Below are 20,321 nucleotides of genomic sequence, written 5' to 3'. Positions count from 1 at the left end.
GGGTAGGAAGTGTATTCAAGGGGACACAGTAAAGAAATTGCCAACATGACAGAGTTAAGGTTTTTATTATAGATATGAGAGAACAGCCAGAGACATCTGAAAAAGTCCAGATCAGAGTTCAGAAAGAAGTTGACTGAACAGGGCCAGAGGACTGGACATGGCCAGAGTTATCTGCGAGGGAGCCTGGAGGCCAGCATACACTTTGATAAACTGAGAAGAGCTTGGGTAGACCAACGTTCTTTCTGCAGAAGGTAAGGTGTAACCCGTTTCACAGGTTCTTGATTAATGCTGGCTTTTATCTCACAGCCAGAATTCCTATAGTCCAGCAGGAGTTAATTTCTGGATATTTAGGCTGCCCTTTGGAGTTTAGCGAATTAGAGTTTCCTTTGGATCTGACAGGGAGGTGAGGGGAATCTGGTGGAATTGGCATAGGGAGAAAGCGTGATAAGAATGTAGTGTATAAAATAAATTTCAACTAAAATAAAAAAAATCTTGCCTCAAAAATTAAAACAAAAAATTATACATAAATTCTACTGTTGACTCTTTCTTTTAATTCACAAGTTGTCCAAAACCAGAAGGAACAGTGTGCATAGATGTGGCTCAGTAGAGTTCTAGCTCCGGCACCCATAAAACAGCACGGTGGTGCATGCCCGTTATCCCAAACCTGGGGAGGTCGAGGCCGGAGTTCAGCGGTACCTTCGGCTACCTAGCGAATTCGAGGCCACCTGTCTCAAAAACAGGAAGAGAAGAAACAGAAGGAAGTTAGCCTGGGCTGGTCCCGAGGCTTGCTGGCAGCCTGCAACCGGTAGCTTCCCTAACTATTCCCAGACTCCTAGGCAACATTAGCTGAAGTCAGTGCGCAGGCGCCAAAAGGGGGCATGGCTATGCATGTCACGTGAGCGACCCGTTGCCCTGGGGATGCGCTCCGGGACTTCTGGGCTGCAGCAACCGGCCGGGCCGCTCTAGAGGTCCGCTGGTACAGACGCGGGACTATGGCCGTGTCCACCAAAGGCCGGGTTATATCAGTCGGCGCCTCCGAGGGCTTGTTCGAGGCCGACAAGAACTCAGGGGAGCCGGAGAACACCTATATTCTGAGGCCCATTTTTCAGCAAAGGCGCGTAGCGGTCGGGGCACTGCGGGCGATGTGGGTCGGGAGTGGGGCCTGGGCGCTTCAGTGTCACCAAGGAGACGCGGAGAGGGGCGGAGCTGGGCGGGCTTTGGCATTCTGATGTGGCGATTTTTCCAACGCCGAGCTCTGCTGCGGGATTGGTCGGTCTTCCCGGAACCCTAGACTGGCGCACGGGAGTGGTTGACCTCTTGGAGGCTTTAGGGGGTGCACACCCGGGACAGAAAAAAACAGAGGCTGGAAACAAGCAACTTGCTGGCGGTACTCTGAGAGTTACCGCGTGCTCACCTGTACTGTGCACTTGTGGTCAGGGGATAACTTGTGGGAATTGGTTCTGTTCAGTTCTCCCATTATGTGGTTCCTGAGATTGAATTTAGGTCATCAGGCTTGACTGCAATACCAGCTAAGCCATCTCACTGGAACCGAGAGAGGATTTTTTTTTTTTTTAATTTGAGGGGAAGGGGGCGTAGATTGTGTGTGTGTGTGGGGGAACTGTAGAGAGTTCTGTCTGTCATGTGCTTGCTCTGAAAGCTGAAGTCCTGAGTTCAATTCCTGCACCCATTAAAGTCGTTGCATGTTGTGATCCTAGTGATGGTATTGGAGAAACAGGCTCTGGAACTCTGGCCAGCCCAGCCTCACGTTCAAGACCTAGTGAGAGACCCTGCCTCAAAAAACAAGGTGAAGGGCTGAAGACATGACTCAGTGGTTTAGAGCATTGGCTCCTCCTCCAGAGGACTGGAGTACAGCACCCACATGGCGGCTTTCAACCATCTGTAACTGTAGTTCCATAGGGTCAGATGCTATCTTCTGGCCTCTACAGACATACATGCAAACAAAACACCAAAAACATAAAATATAAGTAAATCTTTAAAAAGGTAGAGATAGTCCTATATGATAGCAACTTCATGCAGCAGATTCCCCATAGATATAGAAAAAGGTATGTTCAGTTACCGCAGCAAATGTTCTAATGTATAGAATGTCCCTGGGCTGTGTTTCCTTTGTAAATGGTGCAGAAGGGGCTAGTAACAGATGTGTACCAATGAGCCCAAGCGTTCACGTGAGACTTGTTTAAGAGAAGCTTAGCATTTTATGAATGGTGGAAAGAGCGTAAGCAGGGGCTGGAGAACAATTAAGAGCATCTGCTGTCCCTGCAGAGTACCCAGGTTTGGTTCCCAGCACCCACACGGCAGCTTACTGTTTGTAACTCCAGGGGCACCAGGCTTCAGCCTCCATAGTGCTGGGACCTAAAGGCATGCACCACTACATCCCAGCTATTTCACAACTAGGTACAGTTTTTAGGGCTGCTGAAGTGTGAAGGATGTTGGGGTGCTGAACTGACATTTAGATGTTCTCAAATTGTTTGACTTAGGTTTAGACCCTCTGTGGTTAAAGACTGCATCCATGCCGTGCTCAAGGAGGAACTGGCAGTCGCTGAATATCTTCCAGATGAAATGCCTCATCTCACAAAACGTCTATCAGAAATCATTAAAGATAAACTGAAAGGTAACCTGGGCTGTCGCTGGAAATGAAGTTCCCTTCAAACACCCAGTTCTGACCATTTGTTTCTGCCACCCCCCCCCCAGACAGTTTCTCTGTGTGTCCGTGGCTGTCCTTGAAGTCACTCTGTGGAGCAGGCTGACCTTAAACTACAGAGATCTGCCTCCTGAGTGGCAGGATAAAGACATGGGTCACCACTGCCCACCTGGCACTCTGCCCCATCTTTGATACCAGGACATGATCTATGCATTCTATAAATGACAATTTTTCTTCAGTGTCTAGAATTCTGTGATTCTTTGGTAACTTTTTCTCAGGTAGGATCTCGCAGACTGGAGGAAAGAATATAGATTTGTGCGAAAGCATCACAGGGAAGCCATGTCCGAGAAATTCAAGTATTCACAAAGCTTCCTTCCTTTCCCTTGTTATTATTGCTTCTTTTCTCCCCCACCAACCTGTAGATTATTTAGTCCAGCATTCAGTACCCTCCCAGACTGTCCTGGGCCCCACTTCTTCACTGCTTTTCTTATTCAGCCCTCCACTCTTGCCAAATTCAACATATGCATAATACATTTTGTGCTTTTGTCTCTTGCTAACAGAAACTGTTTTGTATTTTGAGACAGGGTCTTACTATGTAGCTTGCTATGTAGACCAGACTGGCCTAGAATTCATAGAGATCCATCTGCCTCTGTCTCCTGAGTGCTGGGATTAAAGGCGTGCGCCACCACCGCCTGGCACCATGCCCTATTTTTAATGATATACCATCAGAGAAGCTCTTTACTTCTGTCTGTGCCATCCTGCTCTTGTACTGTTGGAGATGGAGCTCAAGGCCTCCCGCATGCCAGGCAGATGTTCTACCACAAAGTCATGGTCACATGGATGTCACAATTTCTGTTCCCTTGAGGCCACTGTGTAAGACTCCAGTTTCAATGGATCCAAGTACTCTCTTCTGGCCTTCATGGGTACCAGGCATGCACATGGTGCATATATATACTTTCCAGCAAGGCACTAACCTACATAAAAATAAATCTTTAAAAGGCCTTTTATTTCTCCTTCAGAATGATGATGTCATGGCTAGATGTAGAGTGCCCTACATACATTTCTATGCCATTAGGGGTTCAGGAAGAAGGGAGAAATCTCAGGTGAGGATGAAGTGTTCTTAAAATAATGATTTGGAGGGCAAGGTGGTGGTGCCCACATGTAGTCACAGTACTCAGGAGGCAGAAGCAGGAAGACTAATGAGGGTGAGATCATGGCTCTAACAAAACAAACCAACAACAAAAGCGCACCAGCAAACTGGGCTCTTCCCCAAGGATTTTGTTCAGGCTGCCTCTGGACAGTGTCTGTAGTCCTCAGGTTGTTTGTCCAGTTTACTGTGCTGCCCTGCATCCTGACCTTGAACAACTCCTCCTGCAGCCTCCAGAGTGCTGAGTTTCATGTGCAACCGTGCCAGGTTATGTTTCTTTTCTTCCTCTCCACCTTAATGAATAGCTTACAGTTTCCTGAAGATCCCATGTTCTCACCATCTACCTAGTTTTAGTCTTCAATTTATGTGATGCGCTGTGTGGGTGCCCATGGAATGGGGCTAGGGATTCTCTGGGGTTGAAGATAGAGGTGGTTTAGAGTTGCTGATGTGGGCGCTGTGGACTAAACTCTGGTCCTCTGCACGAGCAGCAAGCACTCTGTACCTCTGAACCCCCCCGCCCCACCTCTCCAGTCCTGTTCTCATGCCTCTGTTATTCCCGCTCCATGAAGGGAATAACACGGAAGAGCTCTCTTCCTGGTAAGCTCTCACTCTCCAGCACACTCTGTGTGCAGTCTTTGCTGATCCTGTGCCCCACCCCCAACACAGTGACGAACTCCCAGCTCTGATACACCTTGTACATGCCACTTCTAAAACAATTATTTTTGTCTACTTTTGAGTTCTGTTATGAGCTCTTTGGTCCCAAGGCAAGAAGAATGTTTTCTTATTTCTGTAAATTGAAGGGCAATCTCAGGAAGGGGCCAAGGCTCACTGGGACCCTCCCTGTGTGCCAGCACTGGGCAGAGAGCTGTGTCTTCACACCTTTGCAGGCGAGAACATTCCCTTTTAACAGAGAAATTAAAGGGAAAGTTAGGCTCCAAGGATTTACCTCAGGGCAACATTGTAGTCAGGGCTTATCTCCAGGCCTCAGCCCTGTAATCTTACTCTGTACTCCTTAAGTACCCAGGGACTGTGTGCTTCCTCTATTCTGGAAGAGTCTGTGACCAGCAGGTCATGTTACCACGGACTCAAATAGAGCTAACTTTCTGTTATTCTCCTTTCTAGAATTGGGATATGACCGGTATAAAATGGTGGTGCAAGTGGTGATTGGCGAGCAGAGGGGTGAAGGCGTCTTGTGAGTAAGGGGGGGGGGTGTGTTCCTGTCCTGTCTGTGCTCCTTGGGAGCTGTCCATTGTGTGCATAGATAACTCAGTACGCCTTTGTCTCTGCAAGACTCAGGAGGACTGTTTAACAGATGCAGCCGTGAGCAGAAGAGGTTCTGGCTGCTGACTCTTAAGACTAACATCTGGGTGGTTCTCAGGTGGATGTCCGTAGAATCACCTCTGGTCACTATAGTCTCGGCCCCCACGAATCTAGCGCTGTCTTCAGAACAGAAGCGTCTACTGGTTTGGGTTGGCACTGTGAAATGTAGTCAGGCCGAGCTCCAAGGAGCACTGAAGGCTGAAGAGACGGCTCATCAGCTAACGGCACCTGCCGTCAGGCCTGATAACCCAAGTTTTATCTCTGGACTCAACTTAGTGAAAAGACAGAACCAACTCTCAGTAGTTGCCCTTTGACCTCTATTTTATGTCATGGTGCACAAAAACTCTTTCTCCATCCTTTCAGTTTGAGGCCTGCCTGGTCTACATAGTGAGCTTTAGGATAGCCAGAACTGTAGAGAGACTCTGTCTTTAAAAAAGGAAAGAAGCCATTATCTAAAATTTCAGTACATGCAGAGTTCAGGGACTAAAGAACTACTCTATGATTTAACTTTATAGTTATAAATATAGTCTGATGCTATAATTATATTCCTACTGCCCCTAAAGGTATTTTCAAATTCTAGTTTTGTTTTCTGAGACAGGGTCTCATTGTAGCCCAGGCTGGCCTCAAGTTTATTTTGTGGTTGAGAATAACCTTGAATTCTAGATCTTCTGCCTTTAATTCCCAGGTGTTGAAATTACAGGCTTGCAGGACTGTACTTGGTTTTTGTTTGTTTTTGAAACAGGGTGTCCCTCTGATGCCCTGGTCTTTTTAGTAACTACCTTCACAGCTTCCCAAATGTTGGTTTTACAGGTTTGGGCCTCCTAATGCTGGTCTAGTTAGAAGATTGAATTATAGCTCAGAGTTGTCCCTTTCTTATATAGGTCTCTACAAATGACCAGGTTGGATGAAGTATTATATTGGGCCTTTCCCAAGACCTCTTTTCCTATTATTCTGCAGGAATTGAGCCCACTGAAATTCACCCACAAGTGTCGTAGCCAAATTAACCTGATCCGTGTAATTGTCAGGAAGCCAGTTGGGATGCTAGGTGGCTTAGAGACTCTGGCCCTCACCTCTAGCTGCAAGCAGCCTCACCTGTGACTCCTGTCCTTCCTGGTGGTCCAGCACATTTTGCCTTTATGTGCCATGGAAAGGTTGAAGCATGGACGTGCGAGATTGTAGGGAATGAACTTGCTTGTGGCAGATCATAGTTCAGATATACAGTGTCTACTGCTGACCAGTCTTCATTGGCATTCCAGCATGGCTGCTCGATGCTTCTGGGATGCAGACACTGACAACTACACTCATGATGTCTTCATGAACGTAAGTCTTTGGGAAACTCCTTTCTCCTTTCTGGGGACTCATGGCCATTGTGTAGCAGATTACTGCTAAAATGGGAGGACATGATAGTATTTTTTTTTCCTCAAAGTTTATTAAGTACAAAAGTCTCCATTTCCGCCCCTCCTCCCAACACCCTCCCACTCCCCCCACTCCCTCCCCTCCTCCCTCTCCATCCCCAATAGCAGTCAGGGTCTCCTGCCATGCGGGCAGTCCAAGCTCCTCCCCCCTCCCTCCAGGTCCAGGAACATGATAGTATTTTTGAGACATATCTCTTGGATCACTTAGATTTCTGGATAAGGAGTTTTTGTTGATTTTTTTTTTTTTTTGAGACAGGGATTCTCTGTGTAGCTGGCTGTCCAGGAACTATAGACCAAGCTGGTCTTGAACTTTGGGATCCACCTGCCTCTGCCTCCCTAGTGCTGGGATCAACAGTGTGTGCCATCAATGCCCAGCATCAGTAGTTTTATTTTAAATTTTACTGTTTTATTTGCTTCAGGCAGTAGAGCCCACTTTTGTGAGGAAGGCCTGGCAGCAAGAGCAGTTGGTAGCTGTGGCAGAAGGAACTTGCCCATGTTGAAGGCAGGTCTTTCCTTTCCTCCTCATGTAAACCTGTCTAGTGATGCTCCCACAGACTTCCCCCAGTGTCTCTGAGGTGACTCTACACCTAGTCAGGTTTACAATGGAGATTAACCATCTTACGCTCTTGTCTTAGTTAAGGTTTCTACTGCTGACACCATGACCACAGAAACTCTTATAAGGGTGTAGTGAGGAGTTGCGGGCAGGCCTGCTTTTCGTCCCACCCAGCTCCCACACAGCTAGCTTAGCCCCGGAAATAACAACACACAAATTGTATTCATTTAAACACTGCCTGGCCCATTATCTCTAGAGAGTTAGTTACTGGCTAACTCTCACATCTTGATTAACCCATTTCTAATAATCTGTGTAGCACCACGGGGTGGTGGCTTACGGGGAAAGATTCAGCATGTCTGACCTGGTGGCTGGCTCCATGTCGTCTGCCTCATTGCCCTCTTCCCAGCATTCTGTTCTGTTTACTCCGCCTACCTAATTTTCTGTCCTATCAGAGGGCCAAGGCAGTCTCTTTATTAACCAATGAAAATAACACATAACAGAAGGCCCACCTACATCATAAGGGAAACAACTGGGGTGTCTGGCTTACAGTTCAGAGGTTCAGTCCATTATCATCATGGAAGGAACATGGTGGTGTGCAGGCAGACGAGGTCCTGGCTACATCCTGATTGGAAAGCAACAGTAGACTGTGACACTGGGAGCAACCTGAGTAAGGAGACCTTGAAGACCATCCCTGCTCCCTCCAACAAGGCCGCACCTCCTTACAGTGTCACTCTCTTGGGGGCTTTTTCTTTCAAACCACACCTGCTCTCCCATAAATCACTGTGTTATAAAAACCCGTCCTGATAATCCTTCAGAGTAATAATTAATTTAAGACTATCTGTTCATTTGAACATACACTTCACTGAGCTACAAAGGAATTTGGATGAAGATTCTATAACCAAAGATGACCTTTTTTTTCAATAATAAAATTAGCTACTTTATCCTAAAACCATTTTGCAAAGCTAAAAAGAAATAAAAGGAACTGTTAAAAAAAAAAAAAAGACGTAACTGGAGAACCAGAGCTCTTTCTGCCTGGCTGCTCACAGTGCCAATGCACAGACAGAAACTGCATCTCTGTGCTTTACTCAGAGAGCTGACAATCTGAGACAGGCGATTAACACCCTCAAAAGTGTGTCTTGCATCTCTTCTTCAGGCAGCAGATAATGAAGAGAAGTGGGGATGGGTAGGAGACAAAGACTCATTCTGGAGCTCAGTCTCACCCCTCTAGTTAGGCACTCAGCCATATTTTGGAGGCTGTGATGTCTACATGTCTCTCATTAACATCCCTTCCATACATCCTTCATTTAGCTGATATATGGGCTCAGGAACTTCAAATGCTGAGTAAAGATAGTTTCTGTTGGTACTAACCTCTAGTCCTCCAGGGGCATCTGGGATGTGGGTAGGGTTAACTCAGAACAAACAGTTAGAGGCAGGAGATATGGTTCATCAGTTAAGAGCATTGGTTGCTCTTCTAAAGGACCCAAGTTCAATTCCTAGGCTTCACATAGCAGCTCTGGACTGTCTGTAACACTAGTCCCAGGGGATCCACCACCCTCTTCTGGCTTCAACAGGCACTGCACACATGTTGTGCACAGACATAAATGCAGGCAAAACACCCAAACATGTAAGATAAGAGACATTTAAAAAACAAAACAAAACAAGAACAATTAACTGGGCATGGTAGTGCATGCCTTTAATCCCAGCATTCAGAAGGCAGATGAAGGCATATGTTTGTGAGTTCAATTGTACTACAGTCTATAATATAGTTCCAGGATAGCCTGGGATACATAGAGAGACCCTGTCTCAAAGATACAAACAAACAAAAAACAACTGATGGTGCATTCTGCTACCACATGCAGACTCCTGTCTACAACAGGAGGACAATAGGAAAGTACCCCATCTAAACTTCCTTTCCCCTGTCACTTTCACTGGCTGGACATAGTGGTCAGTGTCCCAGCACTTGGGGGGTACAGGCAGAAGGATCAGGAGTTCAAAGTCATCCTTGACTAGCCATGAGAATCCTATCTCAAAAAACAAAAACTCATTGAACACACACACACACACACACACACACACACACACAGCCAAAACAAGGAAGCACATAAACATTGGTGAGTTATGGTACATGTGTTCCAGGTAACTAACTTTGATACTTCCTTTCAGAAATCGCCCCGTACTAAAGCCCCCAGTTGTAATTATTGGAGCTGCAGTTGGTAGAGCAGAACAGAAACTGAACTGAGGGAACTGGGAAGGCTTCTACTTCCAGCTGAGTCACTTTGATTGACTTTAAAAGTATAAACGCCAGGGCCTTTTGCAAGTAGATTCTGATCACTATGCCAACGTTTGGATCAGTGAACCCCAGTCTGTAGAAAGTTTCCCACATGCTACTGCCTGTTGCCAGGATTTACAAAAGCGTCATTCTAAAGTAGATGTGGTGGTACATGCCTTTGATCCTAGCACTTGACAATTGGAGGCAGGAGGATTAGAAGTCTAAAGCTGTGACTACATGAGACCCTATCTCAAAGTCCCCCAAAACCACCCCTGCAAATCCTCACAAACAAAACCAGAGTGTCACTCTGTGAACCCATGCAAACTAAAGCCAAACCACCAAGTCCTCCACCACAGATCTGCCGTTGTTAGAACAGACATACCCAGCCGTGAAGCTGGAGTGCTGCCCACCAAGGGGTGCTTCTGGCTGATAATTAGGTACTCAAGTTCAGCTCATTTTCCTCCCTGCTACCAGGCTGGAGTAGGACAACCATTGATTGCTAAGGCAGGGAGAACTCCTGTAGTAAGTTCTTAAAAATATCTTAAGTTTAATTGAGCTCTGAAAAGCATGTGATTTTAAGCTAAAAGATGAACAAAGAAAGCTGGGCCTGGTGATGCAGGCCTCTAACTCCAGGTGCTCAAGAGGCCGGCACAAGAGGGTTGAAGATCCTCTTGGCATAGTGAATTTGGGATTAGCCTGGGCAATTTCGTGAGATCCTGCTGCAAAGTTAAAAGAGTTTGCCTAGCTTGTGTGAAGCTGTCTCCCCTATCCAGAGTGTATATAATATAATGTTACTGCCAATGATAATATCCTATATTACTTGCTCTGGGTAATACACTTACTCCAAGACATTCGAAGCATTTGATAACTATTTCTGTCTTAAGTAAGGCAATATAGAATAATTATTTTGTGAGTATGCATTACCTAAAATTTCATTCACATATTTAATTTAAAAATCTGATTATTTTACCTCATTGTTTTTTAAAAAATATATATATAATATATACTTATAAGTATATATAAATATATGTGTATGTGTTGTGTGTGTGTTGATGTGAGTGCAGGTGCCCCGGAGGTCAGAGAGAGTATCAGATTGATTCCCCGTGAGTCACCTGATGTGGGTGCAGGGACCACGCAGGTCCCCTGCAAGAGTGTATGTGTTCTTCACCACTGATCCCTCTCTCCAGCCCCGGTTCTTGTTTTCTTAAAATAAGAGTCTCAGCCGGGCAGTGGTGGCCATGCCTTTAATCCCAGCACTGGGAGGCAGAGGCAGATGGATTTCTGTAAATTCAAGGCCAGCCTGGTCTACAGGGTAAGTTCCAGAACTGGCTCGAAAGCTACAAAGAAACCCTGTCTCGAAAAACAAAAAAACAACATAAAGACAAGAGTCTCACTATAGAACCTGTTAAGAGAAATCCACATGCATCTGTTTAAGTGGTATCAAGGATTTATTAAGATATGAAAGGGGGAGGGAAATGCACTCACGATTACAGGACACAGTAAATCTGGTTGCAGAGTTCTTGAAAAGCTGGGGACCAGTCACACTGCTTCATGCAGCCTGACCACCTGACCCGGTCTTCACCACCTAAGAGAGAGCGACCACCCTCCCTCCTTCCTTATAAGAGGTCTCATAGGCAGATAAGAAGCACTGCCTCTTAAAGGGCCAGATAGCCCAAGGTTATTGGCAGAGTGAATACCCACCACAATAATCCTGGCTGGCCTGGAACTTTCTATGTAGACCAATCCTGCCTCTGTATACTGAGAGCTGGCATTAAAGGCATGCACCGCCACACCATATAATTAATTATGCAATTAATTATATATATGTAATTAAAGAGGCTGACCTCCCACTCTCTATCTTCCTTTTGCAACCTCAGATTAATGCATGTTAATTATACATAATGGGTTTCACTGGCTTTTCCCCACACGCAAATAGACTGCTTCGATTATCCTCTCCCCCATCTCCCCTCCTACCTTACTCAGCACCTTTTAGGGAGCAGTCTTGTAGATGTCCTCAGGAAAACAACTTTATAGCGGCTCCTTGGAAACCTTCTGTTTCTCAAAGGAAGAAATCTCCATAATTGAAAATTGATGAAAAGGAGAGTATGGAGGGTCACACCTGTAACCCCTATACTTGGGAGGCTGAGACAGGAAGATCAGTTCAAGTTTGATTGTCTATGTTGAAGTCTCTGAAAACAAAAGAAAAAGTTAACAATGGTCTAGTATATCTACACTAGTACATAACACTGGTCTAGCATTGATGTCAGTAGCCTGTGTGACCTACTGTCTCATTAGCACTAACACACTGGGTTTTTGTTTTCTGTATTTATTTTTTAGGACAGCTTATTCTGTGTTGTAGCAGTGTTTGGTTGTTTCTACTACTGAATCTTTGGAAAGGGTGACTGTGAGCATGAAGAAACCTCGACTTCTGTATAATATCCTGACCAAATAAAAATAAGTTGGACCTTGGCACCTAAAATCTGTTGTTTTAGGTTTTATATATCTAATGGTTTGACTTTATCATGCTACCTGAGCTCTTACTACATCTGTCTAGTGTCAGGGTCTGAGAAGTTTCCAAGGTGTATATAAAGTAGAACCCCTTCAGATTTGGAGACTTGTGTGTTGGCTACAATCTGTACTGTTTCTGTGATGACCATCTTCCCCAGAGAGGCCCTTGGTGCCTCCTCCAGCTAGCTGTCCTTATTTGGGCCATTTTATCTGCCATGTCTAAATACTACTTGCACTTCAAGGGGTGTTTGTGTGTCAGACTTTAATCATTTCTTGAAGCACCTCAGCAGGTGCAGTTACCTATCTTTCTTTTTTTTAATTTATTTTATTTTATGTATGAATATTCTATCTGCATGTATACCTTTATGCCAGAAGAGGGCATCAGATCCTACTGTAGGTGGTTGTGAGCCACCCCATGTGGTTGCTGGGAATTGAACTCAGGACCTCTGGAAGAGCAGCCAGTGCTCTTAACCACTGAGCCAGCTCTCCAGCCCAGTTACCTATCTTTCTTCCTTCCCGGTTATCTTCAAGCAAAAAGTGCAAGCAAACAAATGTATTAAAGTTTGTGGGTCCCCCCATATTTTGTCTGTAACTTTATGTACCCACTTGTCTTACACCTACAAAATCGCACTGGGTGTGGCGGCTAATGCCTGCATTCAGGAGGCTGAGGCCAGAGGCCCACTGCAAGTTCAAGGCCAGCATGGGACACGCAGTTTCCATGCCAATCTGGGAAATAGTGTAAGACCCTGTCTGATAAAGTTATTTTTAATTTCCAAGCAAAAACCCACCACCACCATCCCGTCCCATAAAGGGGATGGAGCAATGGCTCAACTACTTTCTCAGTCGATTCGTAGGGATCATTTTCTGTGGGTCACCCTAGGTCAAAATAACCGGAGGCGGTGAGGTTCGCCGGACGTGGCTAGAGGGCTTGAATTCTTTGCTGAGGTTAGGTGTCGGGGCCGCACGCGTGAACACGTGCGGGGGTCGGCGGGTGCAAGGGGCGTCGGGAGAGCACAGGCCGAGGGAGCCCCCGCCGACAGGAGGCGCCACACATCCGGTACTCCGGGGCTGCTGACCCAGCGCCCGTCTCCGGTGCTTCTGCTCAGTCCCTCCACCCGCCAGGCCCGGCTGGAAGCGGAACTACTCTGTCAGGTAGTGGTTTTCAGAGACGTGGTGGTGGGATTGACAAGAGGGCGGGCAGTAGGCGGGACTTCCGGCCCGCTGTCCGGTCAGATGTTTCCCGGGCGTCTCCCCGCAACCTATTTGACTTGGATAGTCGGTGACGCGGCGCCAGGAAGGAATCGGACCGGACCCGAGCCCGGGAGAGCTGCGGTAAGGATCCCCGGGGTAGTGTTTGCTTGCGTGGACAAGCGCCGGCTGGGCCAGTGAGAGGGTTGTGACAGCCAGGGAAATGAGGAGCAGTGACTGCGGGGCTACTGTGACCGAGGTACAATGACAGCCAGGGGAACTGTGACCCAGGGGCGACTGCTTGTGAGGGGTCTGCGACCCCGGAGCAGTAAACGCGAGGGACTCTGACCTCGGAGAGCGCGAGGCAGAGGCTGCGACGGGACCATGACCGAGTAAGTATGCCGCAGTGACTCCCAGGGGACTGAGTGGTCGATGGATGGTGGCTGAGGGGACTGACCCGTGGGAACATGAAGCTCGGCGAGGGCTCGCTCATCAGCAAGCGGTGACTTGGAGGAGAACGTAAGATCAGGAGTTGGGGTTGGTGCTCTGAAGTTGTGTTTGTGTACGGAGTGCGAGTGAGTGAGTGACCGGGAAGAGTTCTGTCTTTAGTAAAAACCACACGAGCGTGACACTCATCAGACAAGAGTTTGAATTTTAGGGGCAAAGTTCTGTGGGTGAGAAACGCATTTCACCACTAAAATGCAGTTTCTTCATTTGTGAATGGGAAGTTCGGGTTCAGATTAGTGTCTCCCAACTATGAGTCTCAGAGTATCTATGTACTGTTGGGTTGTGAAGATAGTTAGCGCATGACAACGGAATAAAAACGGAAAACTGGACTAGAATAGAAATTTCCACTGTGTTTTCATAGTAAGGATTTATGAAAAGGGTTTCAGGTATGTGTGCTTGCAATGATGTAAAGTTAGTTACATACATCTTTACGATGTATACAGTAAAGTACAGCTGAATTTGTAAACTGGGTGTGGTGATACACAGCTAAAATCCTGACACACAGAAGGCTGAGGCAGAAGTATTTTGAGTTGTCCTACCGCCTGCTGGGTTCAAGGTGAGCCTGGGCTACCAGGCTGGCCTTGAACTCACAGAGATACACCTGCCTCTGCTTCCCAAATGATGTGTGGGTCACCACCACTAGCTCTGGTTTTTGTTTTTGTTTTTTTCTTTTTGAGACTACCTTGCTTGGGCTGTCCTGGAAGTCACTATGTAGACCAGGGTGGCCTTGAGCACACAGAGATCTATATCTGGCTTCTGCCTCCCTAGTGCTGGGGTTAAATGCACGTGCCACCATGTCCAGTTTTTGCTGTTGGTTTAGTTTGAGAAGCAGTGGATTGGATTATTTCTGAGCTTTTCTTTCTGTAATGATTCTGTGATTAAGGAACTGCAGGGAAGGAAGTGTGAAGCTGAAGTAGGAACTGGGACCTGTTCTGTTCACAGGCTCCAGCAAATGGGCTTAACTAGAGAACCCTTTTTGGACATAATTGAAGTGACTAGCTATGATTGAGGAATAAAACTCAGGGCCTTTTTTGGGAGAGCCTAAAGCTGTATTGAAATAGGGATACTGAGTCTCTTTAATCCCAGTACTTGGGAGGCAGAGGCAAGTGGATCTCTTTGAATTCGATTCCAACCTGGTCTACAGAGCTAGTTCCAGGACAGCTAGGACAGTTACACAGAGAAACCCTGTCTCAAAAAACCAAAAAAAGAAAAGAAAAGAAAAGAAAGACAGAGGCCATGAGGAATAGGAGTTTGTAGTAGGAGAAACTGCTAGGAATAGCTATTGAGGAAGAAGAAACTGAGGATAGGAAAGGAACAGAGCTGGAGAAGGGAACTGAACATAGAAAACAGTCTATGACAAATTAAGTAGAGGTGGGGAGATATATGATCTTCACAGTCTATTCAATTTAGAGAATCTGCAATTAATAGAATTACTAATAAAAATGTTACTGGGCTAAGTGTGATCTCAAATGACCTTAATTCCAGTGCTTGAGGGGTACAGGCTAAACTATATATATATATATATCAAGGACCAGAATTACACAGAAAGACTTTGTCTTAAAAAAACAAAAACAAACAAACAAAACTATTGGGACCGGGCATGTTGGCACACCTGTAATTCCAGCACCTGTGGGCTAGTTTTTTTAAAAAATTAGGATTACTTAGCCATTAAATGTGTTTACCTGATGCAGGCCTGCCTTCCTGAATTTAACCTCTGGAACCCACATAAAGATGGAAGCAGAGGCCGGGTGGTGGTGGTGCATGCCTTTAATCCCAGCATTTTGGAGGCAGAGGCAGGCGGATCTCTGTGAGTTTGAGGTCAACCTGGTCTACAAGAGTTAGTTCCAGGATAGGTTCCAAAGATCCAGAGAAACCCTGTCTCAAAAAACCAAAAAAAAAAAAAAGATGAAAGTAGAAAGCCAGGTGCACCTCTGAACATGCACCATGACATTCATGCACCTCCATGTCTAAACCATAAAATGCATGCATGAGCAAGCACCCACATAGGGAATCATATTAATAAATGAAAAATAAAAAGAATGATATTTTGTCCTGGTATGGGAGGTCCTTCTGCCTGTGTGTTGCTTTTCTTGTTTAAGAATAAAGAAACTGCTTTGGTCTGTTGGTAGAACTTAGGTAGGTGGGGAAGACAGAACTGAATGCTGGGAAGAAGAAGGCAGAGTCAGGGATCTGTGGCCGGAGGTAAACATGCTGAAACTTTGCTGGTAGGCCACAACCTCGTGGTGATATACAGATTAATAGAAATGGGTTAAATTAAGATGTAGGAGTTAGCCAATAAGAAGCTAGAGCTAATGGGCCAATCAGTGTTTTAATTAATATAGTTTCTGTGTGGTTATTTTGATTCTGGGCAGTCAGGATGAACAAGCGGCCTCTTCCTGTTGCAACAAATTGGCGCCCAACAAATTGGCGCCCAATGTGGGGCTCGAACCCATGACCCTGAGATTATGAGTCTCATGTTCTACCACACCACTGTCCTGTACAATGGTAAACAATATGATAATAATAAATGACAACCATCATGGGGAGAAAAGGAGGACAGAACAATGCTAGGAGTGGCAACAGTCATGATAATCTGGCATGGAAAGACTTTGATGTATTCGTCTCTCTAACTTGATGGTTTTTGCACTGTAGGCTAAGCCTGACACCTGGGAATGATGCTACATTCTGGCTCATTCAATTAAAGCTTTAGCTTCTAGTTTTATTTCTCACTCATTCTCTTTCATGAGGGCCATTAGTAATACAATTTAAATTGATTAAAATGAGTATGGTCTCCCCTAGTCTATTTTGAGATAGGATCTCTTTGTAGCACTGACAGGCATTAAATTTTTGGCAGTCAGAGGTGTGGTGGCCCATGTCTTTAATCACAACACTTGGTAGGCAGAGGCAGCTGGACCTCCGTGAGTTCAAGACCAGCCTGGTCTACATTATCAAGTTTCAGGTCAGGTGGGCTACAAAGTGAGACCCTAACAAACAAACAGATAATATGTATAGCAGTTCTCCTGCCTTACCTCCCAAGTGCTGGGATTAAAGGCATGCACCACCACTGCTGTTTGACATGGGGACCTCCTCTTAAGAAGAATGGTGTCATTAGGTGATGTCTTGGATTCTGAAGTCCCAAGTTACTTTACCTGATGTTAACACCAACTCACTCTAATTATGGGAAGATTACACTTATATTAGATTCAGATTTCTTAAATAATTGAATTATTTGTATAGTATGTTTTGGAAAGCAGTTTGTAGGTAGGTATATAGCAGGGCATGTCTCTCTCTGGTTAATTCTGTTGTAGCCACAGTTGGAAGTCATGTTAGTTGGGGCTTTCTGCTTGAACTAGGATGAGTGCCAGTGAGCTAAGGGAGCCTAGGTCTACAGGACTGTTACATCACACTCTCAGCTGTTTACAGATAGGGCCGCTAAAAATAGTGACATGGTCTTTGCTCTGTACTTGAGAACATGAATGTATGACTTTTAAGAAGGGTGAGTTTGGTTTGGTTTTGAGATCTACCTTGTGACTGTGTTTACTTCCCTTTTGGTTTCAGAACAAGGATCTTTTTATGGTATGATGAAACTTTATGAAGTCCATTTTCACAGTAATTTTTCCTTTTTTGAGGAAGGATTTCCTATAGCCTAGGCAGATCCAACCTTTGTAACTGAAGATGACCTTGGACTCCTAATCCTCCCATCTCTACCTCCCAAATGCTGATACCACAAATGTAACACCAAGCTTAGAGTAATTTTTCTTTTTGTTTTCTTGAAACTGAGTCTCAGCATGTAGCCCTGGCTGTCCTGGAACTCACTATGTAGGCCAGGCTGACCTCGAACTCATGGAGCTCCACCTGTCTCGGTCTCCTAAATGCTGGCATTAAAAGCCTGCACCACATCAGCAGAATAATTTTCTTTTTTAAACATTTTAAAAGAAATTTTTAATGATTTATTTAACTTTATTTTATGTGCAATGGTGTGATGGTGTCAGATTGCTAGGAACTGGATTTACAGACACTTATGAGCTGCATGTGGGTGCTGGGAATTGAACCCAGGTCCTCTGGAAGAGCAGTGGAGCAGTCAGTGCTCTTAACTGCTGAGCCATATCTCCAGTCCCCAGAATAATTTTCTTATACAGAATTAAAATACATACAATTATAAAAGAATTGTTATATTGCAATACATTTAACAAAATATTTTAAAGTATGTACTATAGCAGTTTATATTTTTAAAGGATTTATTTATATTTATTTTTTTAAAAATTTTACTGTACGTGTATGGGTACTTTTCCTGCATATGTGTTTGGCCACCAGATATGTGTCTGATGTCCTAGAAGGCCAGGAAGGAGCAGTGGCTCTCCTGGAATGAGAATTGCAGACAGTTCTGAGCTGCCATGTGGGCACTAGAATTGAACCCAAGCCCTCTGAAAGAGAAGCCAGTGCTCTTAACTGCGGAGCCATCTCTCAAACTGCTATTTTTATTTTTAAAAATTAGCCAGGCAGTGGTGACGTATGCCTTTAATCCCAGTACTTGGGAGACAGAGGCAGGCGGATCTCTGTGAGTTCAAGGCCAGCCTGGACTACAAAGTGAATTCCAGAACAGCCAGGGGTGTTGCACGGAGAAATCTGCCTCGAAAAACAAAACAAAACAAAACAAAATGTTTATATGTGTATTGTGTGTGTGTGTGGGGGGGGTATGTGCACATGAGTGCGTGTGAGTGCAGTGCCCATAATGTCTGTTGGTGGCAAAGTCTATTTTTCTGCTCCTTGTGCCATTACTGTTGTGGCTCCTGTTCCTAACACTCAAGGATGGTGACTCTGTTAGAAGCTAGTGAGAACACATGTGTACAATGTTATATCCAGATTCAGAATTCTCTAACACACCTGCCTTAGAGGAGTCTTACATCTCACTTTAGGAAGAGCGTAAGTTCAACAGCGGCTACTCCTTAAATCTTCATGGGCTCTTTTTGTTTGTTTGGCTATTTTGAGGGGAGGTTGGGGAGACAGTGCTTCACTTGGCAGTCCAGACTGGTCTGGAACTCATGGAAATTCTCCTGTCTCAGCCTCCCAAACGTTGAAGTTACAAATATGAGCCGCCCACCAGACATGGCTTCTCTTGAATAGTACAAAATAAAATTATCTGGATCTGGGTTATGCAGTATTAATGTGCATGCCTATTGTGCTTTAAGTCTCAACTTTGATGTCTCACACTGTCACCTCCCAAAAAGTTCAGATGTAAGAATTAGTGGGGGCTAGAGAGCTATCTCAGTGGTCAAGAGTGCTGGCTGCTCCTTCAGCAAACCTAGGTTCCACGGTGGCTTACGACCGTCCCCCTCCAGGGGCTATCACAAGTCCTCACGTCTTCAGGCACTGGACACACACGGTGCATAAACATATAACACAGGCAAAAGAACAGAAAGAAAGAGGAAAGAACTGATGTTAGTGTCCATTGGGAGTTTCAGGGGAGTCCTTTTTTTGTAATACCTTACTCTGTTTCTAGGCCCAAGAAGACACTCTGTTTTGCTCCAGCGGCTAACTCAGGCTTTCCACAGAACTCGTACCCACTCAGTGTCGAGCATGGGTGCCTTTGAATAAATTAGAAGGAGGGGAGCAAATTCAAAGTCAGTATTGTAGACAGGGCAACGTTCAGACCTCAAATATTGGAGTGTGGAGCATTGAACTCCAGCCTGAAACCAATGTGAGTTTGCAAGTTATGTTACAAAATTCGCCTTTACTTTTAGAAGTTCAAGATCAGATGTTCTCTTTGATTTGTTTGTTTAGTTTTTCGAGACAGGGTTTTTCTGTGTAGCCCTAGCTGTCCTGAAACTCACTCTGTAGACCAGCCTCGCCTTGAACTTACAGAGATCCGCCTACCTACGCCTTTCAGGTGCCTACCAGTTCTTCCTTTTTTTTTTTTTAAGTTAGATTTATTAGTGTGTGTGTATGTGTGTGTGTATATATACCTTTGTCACAGTAAAGGTGTGGGGTTCAGAGGACAACTTTGTGCTCTATGTCAGAGGATGAAGGCAACCCACCCTTGTGTGGATTCCAGGATAAACTCAGACTGTCACGTTTGCATGGTGGTGTCTGCCCACTTAGCCATCTACAATTTACTGAAATAATCCTATTCCTAATGCTGTCCTCTACCTTAGAGTGTATAGTTCTAGGCAAAGTTTGTCAACAGAAGATTTGTTAAAACTGAGTCTGAAGATGGGCATCATGGTGCATACCTTTAATCCTAGCAGTTGGAGGCTGAGGCAGAAGGATCACTGTGAGTTCCAGTTCAACCTGCTTTTACATCAATTTTCAGGACAGCCAGGCTACATGGATAGACCCTGTCTCAAAACAAAATGAAAACCAGTTCTGTCTTTATCTGTAAATCTAAGTTGTCAGGCTTGTATAATGTGTCAGTAAACGTTTTGGATTTGCAGGTCACGCGGTCTCTTTTGCAAGATTTGCCTCTGCTGTTGAGGCACAGAGCAGCCATGAACAATAATCAGTAGATAAGTTTGGCTGTGCTGCATTAAACCCTAGCAAAGCAGGCAGTAGGACATCTTGTGCCTGCTAAGAAGTGTGTTTCTTCCCAGTCTGGGAGATCTGTTTCTCGCATACAGCCCTTCTTCCTCATTTAGGTTAGCCCTATCTTCTTTTGAATTTCAAGAGACTTTGCGGAAGCAGTGCCACTGCTGAATGACCCGAGCGCAGGGTAGATGACACGGTTGCCATGCCCAGAGCATTGGAGTCACTCCTGGGGA

General features: G+C 45.2%; 2 protein-coding genes across 4 annotated transcripts in view; both read left to right on the top strand.

The window, feature by feature from the left end:
- The first annotated feature begins 894 nt into the window (after positions 1-894).
- Positions 895-11,842, top strand: Dynlt2b (dynein light chain Tctex-type 2B). 2 transcript variants are annotated; one of them, XM_048454028.3, is made up of 5 exons: positions 899-1,114; positions 2,496-2,629; positions 4,929-4,998; positions 6,383-6,446; positions 11,701-11,842. In XM_048454028.3, the coding sequence occupies exons 1-5, from the start codon at positions 993-995 to the stop codon at positions 11,746-11,748; spliced, it is 438 nt and encodes a 145-aa protein (XP_048309985.1). In that variant the 5' UTR covers positions 899-992; the 3' UTR covers positions 11,749-11,842. The 2 variants fall into 2 exon arrangements, with proteins under 2 accessions (XP_048309986.1, XP_048309985.1); XM_048454029.2 differs by lacking the exons at positions 4,929-4,998; positions 11,701-11,842 and having other exon boundaries at positions 895-1,114; positions 6,383-6,444.
- A 1,206-nt stretch (positions 11,843-13,048) lies between these two features.
- The window catches only part of Pcyt1a (phosphate cytidylyltransferase 1A, choline), a 51,137-nt gene continuing 43,864 nt past the window's right edge, over positions 13,049-20,321 (top strand). The window contains exon 1 of one of the 2 annotated variants that reach the window (XM_048454031.3): positions 13,049-13,203. The gene's annotated coding sequence lies outside the window, so the exon portion shown is untranslated. The other variant, XM_048454033.3, reaches the window with a different exon arrangement.

This window comes from Myodes glareolus, chromosome 2 (genome assembly GCF_982192425.1).
Source record: "Myodes glareolus chromosome 2, mMyoGla1.1, whole genome shotgun sequence".
NCBI lineage: Eukaryota > Metazoa > Chordata > Mammalia > Rodentia > Cricetidae > Myodes > Myodes glareolus.
The sequence above is the reverse complement of the archived record's forward strand: the minus strand, read 5'-3'. Positions and strand labels throughout refer to the sequence as shown.

Bases quoted from the DNA above. Each gene is read 5' to 3' on its own strand.
- Dynlt2b (XM_048454028.3), top strand. From the start codon at position 993: ATGGCCGTGTCCACCAAAGGCCGGGTTATATCAGTCGGCGCCTCCGAG. The intron at 2,630-4,928 runs GTAACCTGGGCT...TCTCCTTTCTAG, and splicing joins CATTAAAGATAAACTGAAAG to AATTGGGATATGACCGGTAT. The intron at 4,999-6,382 runs GTGAGTAAGGGG...TTGGCATTCCAG, and splicing joins CAGAGGGGTGAAGGCGTCTT to CATGGCTGCTCGATGCTTCT.